We start from the raw sequence: 22,242 nt of genomic DNA on the forward strand, positions 1-22,242 counted from the left end.
TTGTGGGTCTCTGCACAGACTGTTGATGGCCTTTGGATAATAATTACATGAATATCCTCCCACCTCGCTCTCAGAGCAGGAACCATGCAGGTCACACAGGCAGGGAGAGGTGCCAGTGACAGGGGCTGGCTGGTGGGTATTTGTTCAAGGTATTGTGTTCTGTGACTCCAGTAATATCAATTATTTAGTTGTTATTTTGGGAATGTTTGTCTGGCTTCCCAGTGACAGCCGGATTGGGAGGTTTTAGCAAGAGCAGCTTCCCAGTAATTATCATTGTGGTTTGTCATGACAAAAGGCTCATAGGAACTAAAGGTTTTCTTTCTCCTACGAGCATAAAAATAAAACAACTTGAAGTGATATGGTTCTAAAATTACAGTGTTTTGCTTTTGTTAAATGCTAACTTAATTTTAGATAGAAACCTTGTGGAGTTTGAGGGAAGGAAAGGGGATTTGGGTTTAGGAAAATAATACCTCTGAGGTGGAGTTGCAAGGTTAATGACACATCAAGCCCTGCAACAAAGGCATAAACCTTCCATAAATAATTGTCCTGACCTTTAGCCCTCCCACGTACAGCCCACCCCTTCTTTGGTTTGCTATGGTTGTCTCAGCAAAGATGTTTGAAAACTAAAATTTCTTGGGAGTAAATAATTATTACAGAGCTATCTGGGAATCCTTAAGGCTTTGGGAGAAGAATGTGTTGAGCTGTTCAGAATCATGGAGTATCCTGGGCTGGAAGGGACCCACAAGGATCTTTACTCCTGTCCCTGCACATCCCACCCTGAGCATTTCAAGCTCTCCTGAGGAGCTGCTATCAGAGGATATTTTCAGATATTTCATCAGGGCATCTTTTCATTTCTCTTTTTGTTGTTTAGTTTTCTCCTCAAACTTATTATCTCACCTCAGCACTTGATGTGTCAAGTAGCTGGGTTTTTGTGCACACAGTTTTTTCTTGCTGACTCTACAGATGTGGCTCAGACCATTTCATTTTGGGCAGGTGGCTTGTTTCAGCAACTTGTCCTTTCTGCCTTTCCTTTGTTTCCATCTCTGGCTCTCTGGAAAGGGAGGATAAAAGCAGCAGTGTAGGAGAAGCAAATTCTGCCCTTTTTGTTATGGGATCTCTGTGTCTGATGAACATTCCTGTTGTCTCCTGTGTCTGTCTGTGCTGCTGCAGCCTGTGCCACGTGCAGGGTGCTCACACTCCAGGCTCTGAGAGAAGGAAAAACAGGCAGCTGGTCACTCATGGGCTACTGCTGAGCTCCTTAGAGCCTGGCTTTATCTTCCTATTCAATGGCTTTACCCAGGGATGAAGAGGCTGGGAGAGTCCTGAGAGACAGATCTCAATTGTTCTGCTCTCAGGAGGTCACATTTGCTCTCTGCACTCTGGGTTTGACTCTGGGATTGCAGGGAGAATAAACCATGGAGGATTTGCTGTGGCTGTGATGTTTGGCTGCAGCTCCAGCTCACTCAGGCAACTTTTAGTAAAATCCTGTCAATCCTGCCTCCTGTCTCTGCCACCAGACACTGCTCTGTTCTTCAGCAAGGCACAAAGAATTTGTTTGTCTGTGTCTGCACTGGGCCAAAGCCCTGGCACAGGCAGGATGGCAGAGCTGCATGCAGTGCCTGGAAGGGATGCACAGGTCACCCTGTCCTGTACAGGGGGGCAAGCAAAGAGCAGGTGGGATGTGCCCACAGCCACCTGGGGCCGTGGTGGAAGCTCACATGCATCTCCAGGAGCTTCTGTTTGGAGGCTGAGCCCAATGTGGCAGCATTACTTGGGAGGGTTTTGCCCCTTTGTGTTCTGAGCAATGAGGGCAGAAAAGAAATGATGCAAAGCTCCCAACACACCATAAGGAAAAGCTTGCAACAGATTTTGAGAACTTGAGAAGATCATGTTCCTTTTCTGACTGTTGGTGCTTTTAGCCTGCAAGTGTGGCTGGGAGGTGAGGAGCTCTTGCCTGGGAACGAGCCCTGTGGTGCTTCCCCCGCTCCAGCCTGCTAAAAGAGGAATCAGGTTTGGGATTGATGGCCTGATCTACCCATGTAAAACACTTAGAGGCAAGTTAGTGCTGTGCTGTGAGATCTGATATTCCTCCCAGGTTGTCTGGGGAGCTCTGGCTGCCTTCAGCAGGCGCAGGGATCTGGTGCTGCTGCTCCATGGCTGGTGACACAGCATTTTAATTACACACCCAGCAGTGAAGAGCTGGCCAAGCTGGCAGGGTACAGAAGCTGAATCTGCAGTATGCTCATGTGTGGAGTCAGAAATGATTAATGAAAACACCAGTAGGTTTTGGGGGTTGATTTGTTTTTCTGTTTGGTTTGTTACTCTAACATGGAGAGGAGCCTTAAAGCAAAACCCTTTTCATCCCATCTTGGTTGAAGGCAGCTGCTTATTAATTCTGTCCTTTTCTCATACTAATTGGTAACAGACAGGGTTTGCTGCTTACCCTGTTACTTAGATGCTCAATGCCTCCTCCTGAATTGGATTTTGCCATCTTAGCTCTGAGAAACTTTCACTTCTGCACTGCATAGTGCAGGTCTGGTGTTTGGCAAGAGGGTCACTGCAGGTAAAAGAAATTTCTTTCTTGTCTCCTGTGAAATTCTCATCAACTTTTTTTTCCTGAGAGGAGTCATGAAGCCACTGTTCTTCCCCTTGCTTGAATTCGTTAAGGAAAAATTGACAAGCTGACAGAATTAATGAACATTTAAATTCTCATCAGCGTAATGTGGTAATGTAACAGTGGTAATGACTGAGGAAGGTGTTGCAAGGAAAGGAGGGTGGAAATAGCACCTCTGTCTTTTGGGGCTATGTTTAATTCTCCCAAGGCCAAGTGGCAGCATGGGAAGGTCTGTTCTCAGCACTGCTGCTGTGGAGAAGAGCTGAGATCCCTTGTGCAACGTCATCTTCTGCTCCATGGTCCACAAAGGCAGAGAGCAGCACAGGGAGAGAAAACAAGGAAAGACAGCACAGAAAATATCAGAGCTTAGTGAGGGTTTTAATAAAGGTGATGGCCCCTGGGTCAGGACCAGGGTTTGGCTCCAAGGGGTGGAGGGGGCTGGCTGGTGGTGCAGGGGTAGAACTGACACCTCATAGCCCAACCTCCAGCGTGTGATGCAACATCTGAGGAATAAAAAGCTGAAATTTGAGGTGGAAATGCTGCTCCAATGACAAAGTGCTGTCCTTGACATGGACAATTTGCTCCCATGGTGCTGACAGCTCCCTTCCCAGGCTGCAGCTCCTTTTCTTGCATCGTGGTTATGAAACCCTGGGGTTCAGTCTTGGGCAATAACAGAACCTCTGGGGACACTCTGAGGTTTTATGGTGCAGGTGCTTTGGAATCAGTTCCAGCAGTTAAGGAAGGTTAATTCTTATTCCTCAGCTAAGACAGGTAACTAATGATAGGAGGCTTTTTACCCCTATCAGGAGGAGAAGTGTGTGCATGGAAGTTGTTTAAAGCTGCCACTGCAGAGCTGCAGAACTTGGGATGGAGCTGGTGGGCTCCTAGGATTGATCACTGAACCTCAAATACAGGGAGGGAACTGGAAACATGGGGAGAGTTACTTAAACTATGAAACCTGACCCCAGGCACCCAGACAATGTGAACTTAGGGTGTGTGGGAGGAGAGGGGAGGAATTTGCTGCCTGAAGGAGGCAGCTCCAGAGGAGAACACTGGGAAAACACTGCCAGAAACACAGAGCAGTGCTTTCCCCTGTGGGATCCTAAAGACACTCAATGTAGAGATTACAAAGGGATGAAAGAAAATCCCATGGGAGTTTCCTGGGCTCTTGATGTTCCTCACATAAGTTGGGACACAGTAAATGTTTTTCAGCTCCTTTGCTGGGTTCAGGACTTAACATGGACTGAGTCTGGTGAGGGGCACCCCAGGGTAGGAGGGGTAAGGGGTCTCTGGAGCCCAAGTGCTGTCATCACCAGTTCCTTGTGTTGGAGCATAAAAGTAATATCTTGAGAACTTCTTTACTCTTCCATTTCTATCTAGATAATACACAACATATTTTCCCTTTTTTTTTCCCCACCTGGCTGTGTCTGCCAGTCTGCAAGTCTCTTTTCCCTTTCTAACACATCCAATCCTTGAGATTTCTCAGTTTCTTTGCACTGTTTTTACTCCATACTCATTCCTTCTTGTCTTCTTTACATCTGCCCTTTAGTTCCTTTCTCAGTCTTTGCTTTCAAGTCCTCTCTCAAATAGTGAGATTTTCACCTATTGTGAAAAATGGCAATTTTTTGCCATCCTGGTGTGTCCCTGTGTGTCAACAGAAACACACTTGGCTTTGAAATCATTCCAGATCATGCAGTGAGCTTTAGGGCTGCACCAGGTTTGCAAATAGGTTATTCATTGCAATGTTTAATGTGGTTTATAATGGGGCACAGGTATCCCCTTCATTTGGTGTGTCTGCCTCACAGTGCTTAAAATTCATAGGGCACAGAGCTAGCAGCTTGAAATGTAGAAAAATTGGATGCAGGGTTGTGTTTTTTCCTGAAGTGCTCAGAAAACAGCCTGAGAAAATGCTTGTTCTGAAGTAAATTATGGAGCAAAACTGTTGCTAAAACCATTGTTCATTGTGCCCTTGGCTAGGAAAGGTTTGGAAGGGCAGCTCCAGCCTGTCCAAGGTGCTCCTGGAGCCACTGGCAGCTCTGAAGGGTTCAGTCACTGGGGAGAGGAAGGGACAGGCAGGATTTTGTGGGGCTGGGGTTCAGCTGCTGAGGGGTTGAGGAAATGGCTGAAAGCCTCAGAGCTGTGCTCTGCTTTGATGAACCACAGTGTGGGCAGTGGGCAGGTCACCCTCTGGAGCTCTCAAATGCCTCTGGAGCACTTAGAGGGAAGAGAAATACAAACCATTACCAGGAGGAGTTGTTTGGGGTTTCAGCAGGATGTTGTTAGCTCAGAATGGAAATGGATTTTTGCTGCTGGGTTGGATGTGTCTGGGGAATTTGCTTGAAGCCATCCTGCCATGCAGTTACTCTGATGGGGCTGGCTTCACTCCAGCAGGCAGAGGGTGGTGACCAGGTGACCCCCTGGGCTCTCTGGGTGCAGTGCCAAGACATGGTCAGTGTTTATGTAGAGGTTTGGGGGTATCTTTGCCTTGCAAAGGGTTTATGGAGAGGTTTGGGGGTATCTTTGCCTTGCCTGGCAGGAGGGATCTGGGTGCTGGGCTCTGCTGGGGGCTGGCCAAGATCTCTGTCTCCAGCTTGGTGTCTGGCAGCCCTGGATGGAGCCTGTCTGGCACAGACTGGGCCCTTCTGCACTGGGTTCTCACCATTTCCTGATTGCCACTTCCACGAGACAAGAACAAGGATTTTTTTTTTCTCTCTTTTCTTTCTCTCCCCCTGATGCAGTCAGGCAGCATCCCTGAAATTCCTGCTCCATTTCCAAGTGCTTGCTGGAGGTACTGAGCTGGCATATCAGGGCTGTGCTTTCCTCTCCTCTAGCAAGACAGGTCCTGAAGAATATGTGCTGCTAAAAGGATCCCATCCCTCATCCTGATCATGCTCTGAAGTTCCAGCAAATTAAGCTGAGATATGAAAGGAACTTGAAAAATGCTGCTTCTCTGGGTTTAAATGGAGGAATCAGGCTTGCTGTGCAGCATCTGCAGTCTGTCAGTGCCCAGTAACAGCTGAGGAAGCAGGATTTCTGCAGCAGTGAAGTATCAAAATGATACAAAAGGGGTTCAATCTGCTTTGTGTCATGGAAAAAACAAACAATGCAACATCTGAATACTTGAAATATCTTTCCTCCAGTTCTGTTCTTCAAAGTAATCCCTTTGTACACCAGGCCAGTCTGTCTTTTGACTTTGGGAAGGCAGAAAGTTGGCAGCTCTGAGGTTAGTCCTTGTGGCCTTTGCAGCTTTCCCCATCATGGCCAGCCTGGACTGGCTGGGAGCATTTTTGGGAGGGGAGGCTGTTTGGTGACCTGTGTCATGGCTTTTGTGTGTGGAGATAAATGTCTGTACCTCAGTGCACAGTGGGGTGGAATTTCTCTGTGTGATATCCCCTTTTTGAAGCTCAGACTGATGCATGGGGGGTTTCAGAGCTTGTGATTGCTCCTGTAGGTACTCAGAGAAGTGTTTGTGCTGGGGGTCTGTGCATGAGTGGAGCATCCATTGCCATGTGCAGATAAACCAGAGGGAAAGCTGAATTCCAGAGTCAGGCTTCTGGATTCCCAGCATCTTTCAAAACCTAGATTTGCTTCCAGGGCAATATTCAGGTGTGAGAACCCAAAAAATTCCTCTGGCTGCCCTAGAAAGCTCCAGGGAGACCCTACCCAAAGAGCTCAGAGACCTTAACACAAAGCTCAAGATCCCTGTGCCTTTGATTTAGCCCTTTAAAAAACCAATTACCAACCTTTATATGAAGAATTAAAAGCCTCAACAATTTAAGTAGAATGATAGTGAATTTATCACAAAGTGAAAAAGTAAATTTTAAAGTTTTTAGAATAGAAGTTCAAAAAACAAAATAGAAGAACCTGGGCATGTCCAGCCTTTCTTCTTCTTGGCCTCCATCTCCTGCTGTGATGTTGGCACTTTTAGATTAGTTTAGAGTAGAAGCTCACTGTCTAACCATAAGTGATAAGTATTAAAAAGTAATTGTAAACATTGTGTAGGTAGCTTTTAGTATAAATACATAACACCACTCCAAAAGCAAGCAAAGTGCCTTAAACTGTCTTGCTGAGCATACCTCAGCTAGACAAGAAAAAATATTTTATAGATAAGATACAATAAACAACCTTAAAACTGAGAATTGAAGAGCTTTGACTCCTTCTTCAAGCACCGAGCTGAGAAAAGAGACTTGTACATATCTCAAAGTCACTCTAACCAGCAGAAATTCTGAAATTCAGGAGGTAAAATAACAGAGAAGCAGCAAAACTCTTTATCCTTAAAGGTAAAACTGCACCTTTGACTTGGTGTTTTACTTGTGCTGCTCCTTTGGAAAGGCCAGAGGAGTGAGGTAAGGAAGGTGGGCTCCTGCTTGGAGAAGATGATGATAATACATGTTTGGGTATCTAATTTGAGTCTTATCCAGGTCAGCCCTAGTTAGGTTGTTTGAGCAAACAGAAAACAACCCCTAAAAATAAATCAGTGAGTTTATTTGCTGTTGTAGAGCAAAGCTCCTGGGACAAGGCTGGAGCTCCTGTGGGGGCCTGGGGCTCTGTGTTTGCAGATGCTTGGGGAGAGCTGCAGCCTCACTGCTCTGAGAGGCTCTGCTGGGATTTCTGCAGGGAGGGACCATCCTGGGTGTGTTCATCGTGGTTGAATTGTGTTTGTGCAGGGTTCAGAGCTCTGCCTCTGTGAGCTGGGGGAAAGGCACAGCCTGTGGCTGCTCCCAGACTCCCAGACCTGAATGCCAATTGCTCAGAGAGCTGTGGAACAGTTGGGCCCTCACGTGCCCACAAAATCACATGGACTGGCACCCATGGAATGCTTAATGATCTGATTTTTCCTTTTCCCATCTGCAGCACCTCTGTAATTGCTCATTTGCTCCCATCTGCCAGGAGGTTGAAGGTTATAACAGCTGCTATAAACTCTCCAAGCAGCAGGAGCTTGGGAGTAATCAACTTCAAAGGTATTGCTTAAAAAAACCCCTAAAATTAATTGCAGGTGGTTTAGTTGGACTCTCTTGTCCTGATCTCCAGTCTTTCCCACCAAACCATTTATTCACAGCAGTGCCTTGATAAACAGGTGAAATTAAACAAGGAGGTGGTGGAGCTGTGGGTCAGCTCTTGTTGCTGGTTTTGCACCTTTTTTTATCAGATGTAAAAGCATGGGCTGTGTTCACTTCCCATGGAGCAGCTGTAAAGCTCTCCAGACTCTCCCTGTGCTTTCAGGAGTATGGTTCTTGCATTGATGTGATTTTGGGGAATCTCTGTCCAGCCCTACCTGGGCAGTGAGCTTTCCTGTTAAGAAAAAGTAAATTCTCAGTTCTATTCCCTGAATGCTTTGGTCTTATTTCTGCAGCTTCCAGATGTTGTGCTCAGAATGGGTTCTTGCAAGGCTTTAATAAATAAGTCTCAGAGGGGTGGGGAAGAAGGATATATTTGTTTTCCAAAGAAATTATCTTCCTTTGCAGATGATAATTGAATTGTTCCTTGGCTCAGAGCAGGGGACAGGATTTTGTGACATCCCCAAGTGGGTGCAGTTTGTCATTCAGTCACTTCCCTGCTCCTGTGCCCCTCTCCAAGCCAGCTGGGATCAGAAAACAAAAACCTTGGTGCATTTTATAATTTACTTTGACTATTTTGTGCTTTTCCTCCCCTCCAGTGCATTCCTCCTGTATCCCCTCACACCCCAGGGCTGGGTAGCCCTGACAGATCTCCTGGAAGGACTGAACACATTTTGCTCATTTATTTCTGTGTCAGGCACAAATCTCTTTGTTTAAAGCTTGTTCTAAAGTTAGTGTATAAAGCAGAAACAAGATCAGGGCTATAAAAGGACATTGTATTTGAATTTTCCTGCAGGAAGGGGATTTCACTGGGCTTGTGATGAGTAGGAGATGCTTTTTCTGCCATTTGTGCCTGCCTGGCACAGGGTGTGATCTCTGCAGCCTGGCAAGGCCAAAGGGAAATGGCTCCTGAGCTCTGGCTTGAGGAGTTGGTGGGAATCTGAGGGCAAAGCTAAGTGGGAGGATGGAATGAGGTTGTTGTTAATGGAGGGGAAGACAAGAAAAATTCAGGTCTCTGGATCAATATGTGTGGGCTGTGGAAGGAAAAAGCTTCCTCCAGGGCAGCTGCTGGGAAAGATCCTGCTGATAGTTGGGTATTAGAATGAGAACCCAGTAATGTGGGGTTATTCCCTCTATTTAGCTTAGAAATGGTTCTTAGTTGATTAACAGTTCATTAATGTTGTCAAGATTGGAAAGTTCCTTGTAAGGGCTCACGTAGAACTGCAGAAATGCAGGGCTCTGGGTGCTGTGCTCCTTTGGAGCTGGCAGAAAATCACTGCAATAATTCTGGCTGATTTATGATGCTGGGAAGTTTTATGGTCAGGAAGGCTGGGAAATAATGTTATTGGAAAGATATAACTGGAATTAGATTTCAAAGCAATGTTTGGGTATATTGCTGCTGCTGCAAGGGCTCCAAGGTGCCAACTGGAGATAGGCCAGTTGCAACTTGTAGCAGACTTGTTCCTTTTCTGAGCCAGTGACTGAACCATTCAATGCCAGGATCAGGCACAGAACACACCAAAAAATGCAGCTGTTTGTGTAAAGAAGAGGCTTTTCCTTATGTCACCTCTCCTGATGCCACTCCATGTAGCTCCTCACATAAACAACATCCAATTTCCACTCACTCCAGTACAAGGAACAGCTCCACAATGACTCCAAGAAGGATCTAGAACCACCACCACCCCTCAGTTAATGGTTCTGTAGTGCTCTGAGAGCTGCAGGCTCAGTCACCAGCCTGTTTTGGGGTCCCTGAAATGCCAGGGTTCCCTGTGTGCTGCACATGGTGGATTTCAGGGTGTGCTGTCCACTCCTGTGGCCTTGGAAGCTCAGGCACCTTCAGTTTGTTTTGTGCTCAGAGCAGGGCTGGGAAGTGGTTGCCCAAGGCACCACATTTTGCACATCTCCAAAATGGACACAGTAAATACAAATTCATAGAATTACAAAATGTTTAAGGTTGGAAAAGACCTTTAAGATCATCAAGTCCAGCCATTCCCCCAGCACTGACCCCTGTCCCCAAGTGCCACATCCATGTGGCTTTCCATCCCCTGGGGCTGGGGACTCCACCACTGCCCTGAGCAGCCTGTGAAGCCTGGACAACCCTTCCAGGGAAAAGCTTTCATGGCTTTGCTGCTTCAGGAGTTTTAAGGTTCTGAGGGTGTCTTAATTCAGGTTTGTTGGGCTCTAATGGAGCTTAATAAAGTCCCCTTGACAATTTCACTATTTTTCTGCCTCCTTTGCCAGGTAGCTCCATCAGGAAGGAGGGCTGGAAGCTGTGTCCCACTCTGGGGAGGCTTTGGTGGGAGACACAGCAGAGCTCTGCAGCAGCCATGGCCTTAATCCTTCTTTAGCCAAAGGAAACAGCATCTCTTCAGATCATTCAGGGAGATCTCCTTTACCCTGCTGAGTCAGTTAGGAGGAGAGATGGGGCTGCTCAGGCTGGATTCCTCCTTGAGTCCAGCTTCCTTTTTGAAGCTGACATGGACTTTGGAGGTGGTTGAGCTGCAGCCTTGCCTGGCTGTCCCCTTAGGCTCCCCTCTGGCTGCTCCCAGGCTCAGGGTATTCTTTCAAACACAGGCAGCATCCTGCTGGTGTGGCTCATGGGGGAAATACTGGTGCATAAAATGTTGGTTTTGTGTTGATTGTGTTTCCTTCAGCCCCTGAGCAGGAGGACAGCCTGCCTTCCTGCTGGCACTCAGATCTGGGATGTCCTGCTGCACTGGCTGCCTTCTCCTGAGGCAGATTCATCCCAGCTCTGGCAGCACGTGCAGGGCTGGCACATGCACAGCTCACAGGGGAATTTTCCTTTTATCAGTTCTGCTCTGGCCTTCATGCATTACAGTCACATGCCAGCAGCACTTCCCCAGGGGATGAAAGCAAGGGCTCATTTCAGCAGCAGGAATTTTCCTGTAAGACCTTCTGGCAGAAAGGCTGAGCTCTCAGTGTGTGCTGTGCTGAGGTATTTAGGGAAGCAGGTCTCCAACCTCCTCCCTCTGCTTTGTGGTCATTTCTTTCCCAGAATCACAGAATATCTTGAGCTGGAAGGGACCCACAGGGATCCCCCAGCCCAGCCCCTGTCCCTGCCCAGCCCCTGTCCCAGCAACCCCAGCCTGGGCATCCCTGGCAGCGCTGCCCAAAGGCTCCTGGAGCTCTGGCAGCCTCGGGGCCGTGCCCATTCCCTGGGGAGCCTGGGCAGTGCCAGCACCCTCTGGGGGAAGAACCTTGCCCTGAGCTCCAGCCTGAGCTGCCCTGGCCCAGCCCCAGCCGTGCCCTGGCTCCTGTCCCTGGTCATGCAGAGGAGGGATCAGAGCTGTCCCTGCTCTTCCCCTCACAAGGAACCTGGACCTGCAGTGAGGTCTCCCCTCAGTCTCCTCTTGTCCAGCTGACCAGACCAAGTGACCTCCTTGTGGCCATGAGTAGTAAACAAGGAATGGTGTTGGAGTTTAGCCAGCACAGCTTCTGGAGGCTCATTCAGCACGGGGATCATGATCTGGTGAGTGCAGACAGCAGCACCTGGGGCAGCTGATGCCCAGAGCAGCCCCTGCTTTGCATTGCTCAGGTCAGGCTGAGGCAGGGCTGGGAACAGAGCCTGGCTCTGGCTTCCAGCCCCTCCTCGAGCTGGGTGATGCTGGCTCAGCTCTCTCTGCAAAGGGCATTAATGAATCAGACCTGTCCTAGGCATGGAGTACAATGGAAAAGAGTTTCTGTTCAGATCCTGATTGCACCTCCTGGGCAAATCTTTGGGTTCTGATAGAAATTATTTGAAAGTCATCTTGTAGATCGTTGTTCCTAGGCCCCTTGTCACTGTCCCAGGGCAGTGCTAGGCCTGGCAGGGGAGGTGCTGCATCCAGCTGCTCCTTCAGGCAGCTCTAGGGTGAGAGGAGCTGCATGTGCAGCTCCAGGGACATTCTGTGTGTCCATCCCCCCTCTGGGGTGCTCCTTCCTCCCGTGTGGCAGCACTCCCCTGGTGCTCTCCTCTGCAGTGAGTGACATTCAGCTCTGTGTCACCTGGAGGTTTCCCTGTCCACCTTGTCACTGCTGTGCAGGTACAGCACTGGCAGGAGTTACCCATCTCCCTTTGTTCTCCTCCTGCCCAACACTTGTATTTCCACATTTCCCTAAACCAGGACACGTCCCCTGTGAAATTGAGCCTGGTATTACAAGGAGTGCACAATCCCTGGGGTTTTTTCTGCACTGGTCCTCTGGCTGTGAACATGGATCTTGCTCCTGGCTTCAATTCCTTTTCCTCTTCAGTCTGCAGCTGCCCAGTGCAGCTCTGTGGGAGACCAGGGATGCTGGCAGAGGGGATGAGTGCCTGGCAGGGCGCTGGCACACGCTTCCCCTGGCAGCCTGCCCGTGTTTGGGGAGCTGGGAAGTGCCCAGGACAGAACCAACAACTGCAAGGAGTTGTTGAGAAGTCCCATGTAGTAACATTGCTGGGGCAGTGATGGCCTAAAGCTGTAGGGAGAAGGGGGGAAAAAAAAATCCCCATTTCTGTCTTTCAGGAGGTCAGGACCACCTGGAGAAAAGGGGGGACTCAGGCACATTTGTCTTTTTTCAGGATTTAATTTGCAAATTCCAGGAATGTTCCTGCTCAGGGTGTTGGAGCTGGAAGAATCAGCTTTGTGGTTGTGTATAAATGAAACATGATTTAATCAGGCAGCTTATGGAGGTTCTTTTAGAAGCAAGAAAAGGACTTTGATTCCCATCTTGCTTTGGGATCAGTGAATCTGTTGGAGATCTGTGGCTGTCACATTAGTGGGGTATTGGCAGGGACTCTGTGGATGCACCAGGAGGGGGTGACTTGCCAATAAAAGTAATGATGATCTTTTGTTATTCATGCAAAGACATCATGCAGCAAAATGGGAACAAATCCAGAGTGCTCACATCAAATCCTTTGTATTTATGGATGTCTGAATTGGGAAAAACAGTTAAAGAGAGAGAATCCAGTCTGGAGCTACTCATGGCCTGTTTAAAATTGTCCTCCAAGGAGGAAATAGTTTAAGGTACTTGAAGGTGCCCGAAGAAAGGCACCTGATGTGGGCTGTGTCCAGAGAGCAGGAGGTGCAGGGAAAGGTCTGCTCCTTGTGGAGCATCAGGGCTGAGACAGTGGCAAGTGCCAGGCACGAGCAGCAGAGTTCCAAAATAGCTGCACTCTAAAAACCTAAAAACAATGGGCAGGGAAAAAGGAGAATTCCTTTAACTCAGGGCATCTGGTGGGAAGAAGCAGTAGGAGAAGAGGAGAAGGGGAATTTGGAAAGGAAAGCAAAATGAGCCATTTTCTGCTCTTGGATTGCAGCAGCACAGATCTGTCATTGAAGTCATTTACACCCAGGATAACCACAAACCTGTCCCAAAGCATTTCAGCAGCTGGAGGGGATTTATTTGGATGGAAAGAATGTGCTCAGCATAGCTTGGCCAAGTGACACCTACGGTGGACTTGGCAGCTGTTAGCAAGTATTTATAGGATGTAAACAGCAAGGGGAAGGAGGATGGAAATAGAGCAAACTGTGGGGGACAGAAAATGGGATGGAAATGGGAAAAGGAAGTGTTTTTTACTGCTTTATGGCCTAGAGTGCAAAGCATCCATCCAGGTGGGATGAACTAATCAAAAATGCTTCTTATTCACTGGGCAGAGCATTGGAAAGCAGAGGCTGTAGCTTTGGGCTGCTTGGAAGGACAATTTGCTTCCAGTGCAGTGTTCAGTGGTTCTGTGGGATAGGCAGGGATCCCTCTCCCACTAGGGGATAAAAGATCAGATGTGATCAAATGTTCATAGGATCAGATCAAAGGTTCCACCTCTGCTCTCTCATTTCTGATGGTGGGGAGCAGCAATTAGCAGCTCCTGAGCCTCCTGAACACCAGCTTGCACCTCCCATTTGTCATGTTTAGTAGCCACTGACAGCCTGGTACCTTTGATTCATCCTTTCCACATTTAAATCCATTTGTGATTTGACCTCTCCAGCATGTGGTAACAGTGGCTTCCCCAGTTTGTGCTCTATGTACACCTGTCTGCAAATTCTTTCCTTTCCATTAAAATCTCTGCATGGTGATATCATTGCTGACCCTGCATGTTTCCCATCAGTCAGGATCTTCCCCAGTCAGTGATTCCAGTTTACTTTCTCCTCCTGTGAAGTCCATCCTATATTCTGGTCACCTTTTGTGCTTCTCTCTGTCATTTTTTAGTTCTGCTCTTTTTTTGGGTGAGAAGTCTGAGCTTGCTCATGGTTTTCCAAATGCTGGCCCATCCTGGATGTGTGCTCTTATGTTTTCTGTTTTATTCTGGTTTCTTTGATTTGCCACTTGACCTTGCACTGCACAGTAGGTTAGTATTTTTCAGGGAATATCCCCAGGGGTTCCCAAATCCATGTGAGCAGAGCTGGATTAGAGCTGGTTGCTGCAGGGGCGTTGCTGCTTCTGTTTTCCTCTTGTCCCATCAGCACTGAGGTTCATCTGTTGTTTATCACCTGTCTCCATTGTTGCTCAGAATTCCTTCTGCACTTGAAATCAAGGAATAAGTTTACTCTCCTGAAGGAATTTGTGTTATCCTCAAAAGTTGCCTCCTCATCTGTCCCTCTCCTGGGCTTGTGTGCAAACCCAACCTCTGCCCTCTCATCACTGTTTGTCTCTGCTTGCTTTTGTTTCCACCTTCAAATTTCATTATTAATCCATGTGGTGCCCCTTCCCAATACCCCAGGCTGGCTCAGTTTCTGTGGAGAACCACCAGGAAAGAAACTGGTGGGAAGGGCTCTGAACTCCAGCCTTTCCTGGGTGCTTTGGGGGGACCCCAGTAGACTCTGCTCCCTCAAGTCCACGCTGACGTTCCCTCGCCCATCCACCAGCTCAGCTCTTGGCTGCTGTCATCTCCCTGCCTTTCCCAGTGATCCAGGCTGCGTGGTCGTGTTCCCTCAGATCCTCTGGGAGTCTCTGGGAGGATTCCTGCATTCATAATGTTTGTTCCTGGCACCGGGGCTTGTTCAGCAAGAGATTGGCAGCTCAGCTGGCGCGGGCTCGGCTTCCTTAGAAGGCACCATTCATCCCCAGCCTTTGCACTCCCTCAATGACTGCCTGGCTGACAGTGGCTCTTCTCTCCCTTCCCTCCCTCCCTCCCTGGCACAGGGGCTGCTCCCAGGTGGGCGTGATCCGGGCGCTGATCGAGGCTGGCATTCCTGTGGACATGATCGGGGGCACGTCCATCGGCGCCTTCATGAGCGCCCTGTACGCCGAGGAGCGCAGCTACAACCAGATGAGGATCAAAGCTCGCCAGTGGGCCATGGTAAGCACTGCCACTGGCAATTCCTGCCCTGGGAATGTGAATTCCCTCCCCTGGGAATGTTCCGTCCACTGGGAATGTTTCCTCCCATGGGAACACTGAAATCCCTCCACTGGAAATGCTCCCTCCCATGGGAATGCTGAATTCCCTGCACTGGGAAGGTTCCCTCCACTGGGAGTGCTGAATTCCCTCCACTGGGAATGTTCCCTCCCATGGGAGTGCTGAATTCCCTCCCTTGGCAATGCTGAATTCCCTCCACTTGGAATGTGAATTGCCTCCCATGGGAACTGCCTCCCATGGGAACATTCCCTCCCATGGGAGTGCTGAATTCCCTCCATTAGGAATGTTCCCTCCACTGGGAATGCTGAATTCCCTCCACTGGGAATGTTCCCTCCTCTGGGGATGCTGAATTCCCTCCACTGGGAATGTTCCCTCCCATGAGAGTGCTGAATTCCCTCCACTGGGAATGCTGAATTCCCTCCCTTGGCAATGCTGAATTCCCTCCACTTGGAATGTGAATTCCCTCCCATGGGAACATTCTCTCCCATGGGAGTGCTGAATTCCCTGCATTAGGAATGTTCCCTCCACTGGGAATGCTGAATTCCCTCCCCTGGGAATGCTGTGCTTCCCTCCTCCAGTGGAGCAAGGCCCAGGCACAGCAGGGCACAAGCAGCACCCCAGGAAGGTGCAGCCTCCTGAAATTCAGTGTGTGTTCCACAGAGTAAGCCCTGCCTGGCAGTGATGGATCACCTGGAAAAGCTGCTCCATGTCCAAGCAGTCAGGAGGCAGCGGTCTGGCTTAGCTCTGCACCAATCCTGGTCACACTGTCAAGGCACAGAGATGTTGTCTCAGTGTGCTCACCTGTGGTTATCTTTGTTTTATCTTCTCTTTTGTGTGCTGGGGCCTGTTTCCTTTCCAGCTCTCAACAAATGTGTTTCTGTTTTGTGTAATTCTCTCTCTTTCTCACATGCTGTCATGTGTCAGTGGAACTGAGTGACAGAGGTAATCCTTCTCTAAATAACTCCCAAATGTGTCACTCCTGGTCCTGCCTGTGCACTCCACAGCACTGGGACTCTGGGTCAGGAGAAGGTCCTAACTATCAATATTTAGTACAAACAACAACTCATTTTCAAAGTTAACCCAAGTTTTGGGAAGGTTGTTTTAAATAGTGGCTTCATTGGGTGAGTTTATTTATCATGGAATCAAAGATTGGTTTGGGTTGGAAGGGACCTTAGAGATCATCCCCATTCCACCTCTGCCATGGGCAGGGGCACTTTTCACTATCCCAGGGTGCTCCAAGCCCCATCCAGCCTGGCCTTGGTTTTATTTATTGATCAGATGTTGGATGAAAACTGTCCCAGGTGCCATTGGTTCAGCCTGACTGAAGGTGAGGTTCTTTGCTGGTTGCAAGTTTGTATTCTTCACATTAACCCCACATTTTCCTGTAGATTTTCTTACTGAAAATGAAATGACATAGGGAATTTTATAAATGAGATTAAGAGTCTTAGGTCTTGGGTTTCAGGGGGAAACAGGACCCTGTCCTTGGCATGTGGGCACTGTTTATGTCTCCCAAGGATCCTCTAATCTGCCATGGCTTTGCAACAAAAACTGTCTCTGGGAAGATGGATTGTGTGAGGGACTGAAATGCACATTGAGGCCCTGGGATGTTTGTGCTGTCCTGTGGGCAGAGTGCTGTGGGACTGATTCACCTCCCCATCACTGCTTGCCAGAAGAATATGGATTTTATGCTTTTTATTTAAGAACTGCCTGTGCCTGGCTGGCTTGGGAAGCACCCAAAACATAAACTGTTTATGATCCAGAGCAGTTTGCTGGAATCACAAACCTGGGGGAGGTTCAAGATTAAAGACATAAAGCCAAATGCACTGAATTGTGTCAGACAATCCCTTAACCTTGCTCTCTCTCTCCCACCTTGTGCCTCCAGGGCAGCATCTGAGTGGCTGCTGATACCTCCCAGCTTTCCCAGCCCCCAGCACTCTGGGGCTCTCTGCCCTCTCTCCCAGCTCTTGGCTAAGCTACAGCCATGGAATTTCCTTCTGTGCATTTGTCCAGAGGATTCTCCTCCTGTTTGTCAGGTGTGCCCTGTGCAGGGCATGAGGCAGAGCTGGAGATGTTTCCTGGGCTTCTCAGGACCCTGTTCCCACTCTGGAGCTTGCCAGAGCTGGAATCACAGTCACCTTTATCAGGAATACTTAGAGATGAAATGAAGGCATTTAATCTGTTGATTAACTTTTGAGCACAAAATGCAAAAGCTCAGAGAACATTTCACAAGGTAAAAGGCAGTTTTTAGCCTGGGGCTGTTTCAGGTGTTGCTGCCTTGAAAGCTGCAAATAAGTAGTGGGAGAAGAGATTGACCTCTGTTAGAGCAAACATTTCATCTTAGTAATGAAGAACAGATTTTCATGAGGACTTCCATGAGTGTTCTTACAGATCCATGTCCAGCCCAGAAATTGTCTAAGGGTTTGAGGAGGACAAAAGCAAAGCCTGCCCTTCCCAGTGGTACCAGCAGTGTCCAGCAGAATGGCTGCAAACTGAAGAGAGCCATGGAATCCCCTCTCCAAGATCACAATGTGCAGAGTTTGGTGCATTAGAAAATTTTTATCAGTGGCTGTTCTGAGGTGTTGACTCTTGTATGGTGTTAATGCTGAGCAGGGAGAGGGGAAAGGAGCCCCAGTGTGTGGGAAACAGCCAGGAGGTCTTTAGGGAATTCTTGGAAGATCCACTTGAAGGGACTGAGGGTGAGAGAGCTGAAATATCCCCCAGATAACCCCCAAATTCCCCAATGGGACCTTTCCTGCTGTCCCCAGAGCAGCCCTGGGGGTGGCTGTGCAGGAGATGCCCCAGGAGCAGCCAGGCAGAAGGGCTGGATGGAGCATTCCCTGCTCCAGGACCTGCTGCTCCTGCTCCTCTGCAGCTCTGAGCCTGTGCTGGGGAAGGTTATTGCTGAGAGCAGCCTGGCCCACGTGGGAAATGTCTTCATTGGCATGGATTAGTTAACTCTGAGCTTTTCTTATCTTCTGTTTAATCCATCAGGCTGAATGCTGTTTGTCCTGCATCTATTTCTCTTTTTGGTATTTTTAGCAATTGGCATCTCTCTAGCTCTACACTTGGTGCTGGGAGAAGGGATATTTTTAATGGGATGTGTTTTCTGCACCTAATGAAGCAGTGAAGAAATAAATTACTCTTGTCAAAATACAGGGGGAAATATGAAAATTCCCAGTCAGATTAGTTACTGTGTATTGTCTCTGTGTCTTCTGCACCTCTGTTTTACCAGCAAAGTGAACAAGCCAAAGCTTTAGTGTTTGCAGACAGTTGTTTTATTTAATTGGAGGATTAATATCTCAAGGTAGAAATATTTCACAAAGATGGAATATTCTCAGAAAGGAATACAGTTATAGATGTGTGTGGGGCTAAAACACTGCTCCTATTGGGGATGGAGGCTGGCTGGGTGGGACACTGCCATCATTTGCTGCCTGTCACTGTCTGGTGGCACTGACAGCTCAAATAAATGTGGGGGTTCTGCCCAGGGAATCAGGAGGTTCTGCCTCTGACCCTGCTCCATTTGTGCATTGGGAGATCCTGTGCTTTAATGGGCAGATCTGGCCAGAAATCAGTCCTTGGTTTTTTCCTGTCATGCCAATTCTCATCCAGCCCTGATTTATTTTTTTATTGTATTGAATTAATTTTTTTTTCCTGTGGGAATTCCTTTCCTTGTTTTATTGAAAATTCAGGTGAATCCTGAGAAGGCACTACGTGATCTTTTGAGTAGTTTAAAATATTGGATCTGTTTGAAATTTCTGTTGTTTCATAAGTTTTCCTATAACCTTGGGGGTTTTTTATAGTCAGGAACATTGAAAAATCCTGGGATTATACTGGCTTTTCACACCAGTTTGCCACAATGCTGCATCAAAGAACAAAAGAGCCAGAGATGACAATTCCTCTTGTGCCTTTGTTCTTGCCCTTCTGCTCTGTGAGCAGAACCTTCTCCCTTCCTTGCTGAACTTTTCTATACCCTAGGGTCACTTAAAAATGATTTCAGGATTGAAGGTCTTTTTAAAAAGAAAGCTCATCTTGTATCAGAGCTGTAGTAATGGAATTTCATGAAAAGTTAATGAGGAATTGGGAAGAAATTCCTCCCTGGCAGGGTGGGCAGGCCCTGGCACAGAGGAGCAGCTGTGGCTGCCCCTGGATCCCTGGAATTGTCCCAGGCCAGGTTGGATGGGGCTGGGAGCAGCCTGGGACAGTGGGAGGTGTCCCTGCCATGGCAGGAGTGGAATGAGATGAGATTTAAGGTCCTTCCAACCCAAAAAATTCCACGATTCCATGACCTGCAAGCCCTGAGAACATTGGCAGGGCTGAGCCTCCCATCCTGGTGGTGTCAGGGGATGAAACTCTTGGAGCTGCTGGAGCTGATCCCAGAGCTCCTAGGACGAAGTGGAGCAGGAGGCAGAAGGCTCTGTCTGCCTCCCCAGAGGGTGATCTTTAACTGAATTTATCTGGGGAACAGGAGGTGGTTGCAGCTATTCCTGGAAGGCTCTGGAGGCTGTTGGCCATCAGCTTCAGCTAAAGGGCATCTTCCAGCTTTGAGAAATGAGAATATTAAGAAATAACTCTTAATTGGAAGTATTTTGTCCATGGACAAGATCACTGTCAGGATCAGGAGAAATGTGGAGGCTCAGCACCATAAATATAATTTGCAACAAGGGAAGCCCAATGGCTGCTGCTGAGTGGGAGAGGTTTTTCTTCACTATTAAATAAAGGGCTCTTTGTAGATGCCTCTTCCCCTGATTTAATCATTCTGAAGAGACCTGATCCCTATTTTAGGTGCAGCACTAATTCCATCTCCCTCTGAAGCTGTGGGTAGCAGTCTATAGTTAGGTTGGCACACTGTCCTCAGCACATCAAACCCAGAGTGAAGATGTGAATGAAGCTTCATCCTGGGGTTTGTGCTCAGCCTTTTACATTCTCCCACACTTCCTGTTCCCATCCTTGTTCTTAGTGATCTTTCTTTTATCCTTGCACTGGTTTTCTCTGGGCAGATCCCTGACAGAAATTTGAAAGCAGCTGGACATAACAATGTAGGCTGATCCTGCTGCTCTGAAATCACTGCAGAGTAAAGCCAAGGCCAGATGCTGTGCACAGCTGCTCTAACAGCTGGCAGGTTTGAGGCTGTTCCATGTGTCTGCCTGGGAAGGATGCCCTGATCTCTGAGAAGCTGTTAAATTACAGAGAACACGTAGAGAGAGAAAATATTTCATCTCATGGAAATATTTCATCCAGTGAAATTCTATTTAATTTGAAAGGAATTAATTGGGTTTTGTGGTCTTTTTCTACATTTTGACTATGATGTAATATATTAAACATTGAATTCTGTTAAGATTTATTAGGATTTGACAGCAATGCCCTAGTTGTGGGCAAATACCATGGCCATAATGCCATAAAGTTTAGGGATTTTCATCATTTTCTCTTGTAGATCAGTACATAGGTATAATAATGCTGTTGCAGTGGAGAAAAAAGGAATCTGTGAAAGCTTAATTCCAGGATTTGTGTGTTAGAAGGGTTGATGTTCAGAGACCTGCAGTTTTCAGGAGCCTGGTGTGGTTGGATTTCCCTTGCTGAGTTTGCAGCAGTTAAATGCTGGGTCCATAACACATCCCAATAAGCGACTTTGGGAATGCCAAATCATGGACCCTGCTCCACAGAAAGTGTTCAAAGCTCCATGACATGTGTTTGACTGAACCTTGTTGGAGCCCCAGAGAATCCCAGACATGATTTTCTAAATGCCTCCACTGAGGCAGAGAAAAGCTTTAGGTCTGGGAGAAAAATTGTGTGTGATCCCCAAATGAGAAGAGATGGATGAAGCAATTCCTGCCATGGATTTTTGGGTTCCTTCCCACACCACTGAACCACACAGGTGCTGTGGGAAGGATAATGGAGAGGAAGACAACTCAGAACATCTTTTTTACTAGAGAAAATGTAAAGGCTGGAGCTGCAGCATCTGTGGCCTCGTGCCCAGGCTGAGGGCTGTGCTGGGCACGCTGCTCTGGGGCTGGTTTGGGGCACAGGGGAGCAAGGCTCCTCCTGGCAGAGCTTTACTGCAGGGCTTGCTCTGCTTTGGGGTTTACTAAATGTAAATTTACCACACAGGGAGCTCCTGCTTGTAGATTTTGTAGTTGGATTTCTGTCCCCTCAACACTTTCTGCACTTGTGATGCTTCCAGCATGTGGGCTCTGAACTCTGGAATTTGATGTCTCTGGAATTGCAGCCTCAATGCACACATTCCTATGCATTCTGACCTTTGAAATGCCTTTTCTTTTCCCTTTTTAGGTTATGAACTCAGTGTTTAAGACTATTCTAGACTTGACATACCCAATAACCTCTATGTTTTCTGGAGCAGCTTTTAACAACAGCATCAACAACATCTTCAAAGATAAGCAGATAGAGGTAGGTTGTTTATTCACCTTATGGACAGGAAATTATGTCTCTGTGTTCTGTTGGAGCAGAAATAGCTTTTTTTTAATGCTAATATGGAAATTTTGAGCTGTTGGGTGACTGAAAACGTGGTGAAAGTGTGAATGTGATGGTCCATGGTGGCAAGAAGGAGCCTGTTCTTTTTGGTGGATTTAGAAAACACAAACTGTACATTATTTGTAGCTATTTCAGTTTGACAATGGGATCTCATTGTCTGAGAGAAGAAGTGAAAATTGTGACACTGAAGAAGAACAGCTGAGACTGCTTCATCATTATTTTCCTGCAAATCAGGTCTCAGAGACCTTCAGGGCACACCAGAGAAGGGCTTGAATTGGGTTGTGATGGCTTTGGCTTTTTTGAATTTTAGTTTTGAAACTGGAATGAGTTTTTCTTAGCAGCCTACTGAAAGCTGTAACAATGGCAGAGTCCTTTGTGTCCTGGTTTGCACCTTTTTGTAGTTGCTGGGTGTTGTGGGGTCCACCTGAGCCAAGAGCCACCTTTGGAATTCACCTCTCCCCTTTCCCTCAGCAGCAGCAGATTGTAAAGCACATTATCAGTGTTTGTCTTCCTACATTACCCTGCTGAGAGTGTTTGGGTAGCCTTGGAATTTCACCTGATTTGCAATTTTAACCAAATTATTCTTGTGTTTGCATCCTTGTGATGAAAGATCATGTAGCAAATTAACACTGTATATACTTTAAATATATTTGGTAAAAATAATCCAAAACATTCCCTACCTAAATGCAAATATGAAAGTAAGTGATTAATCATCATGTGGCTTAAAATAGCAGTTTGCTGTGCAGAGGGGATGG

At 47.5% G+C, this 22,242-nt stretch overlaps 1 protein-coding gene across 5 annotated transcripts in view; it reads left to right on the forward strand.

Annotated features, from left to right (window-relative positions):
• Nucleotides 1-22,242, forward strand: part of PNPLA7 (patatin like domain 7, lysophospholipase) — a 134,348-nt gene that overhangs the window by 89,297 nt on the left and 22,809 nt on the right. For all 5 annotated transcript variants that reach the window (XM_054646220.2, XM_054646221.2, XM_077188922.1 and 2 more), the window contains 2 exons: nt 14,788-14,944; nt 21,287-21,403. In XM_054646220.2, the coding sequence (XP_054502195.2) occupies nt 14,788-14,944; nt 21,287-21,403 (274 nt within the window). The remainder of the gene's footprint in view (nt 1-14,787; nt 14,945-21,286; nt 21,404-22,242) is intronic.

This window comes from Agelaius phoeniceus, chromosome 21 (assembly GCF_051311805.1).
Source record: "Agelaius phoeniceus isolate bAgePho1 chromosome 21, bAgePho1.hap1, whole genome shotgun sequence".
In the NCBI taxonomy this organism is placed as follows: Eukaryota; Metazoa; Chordata; class Aves; order Passeriformes; family Icteridae; genus Agelaius; species Agelaius phoeniceus.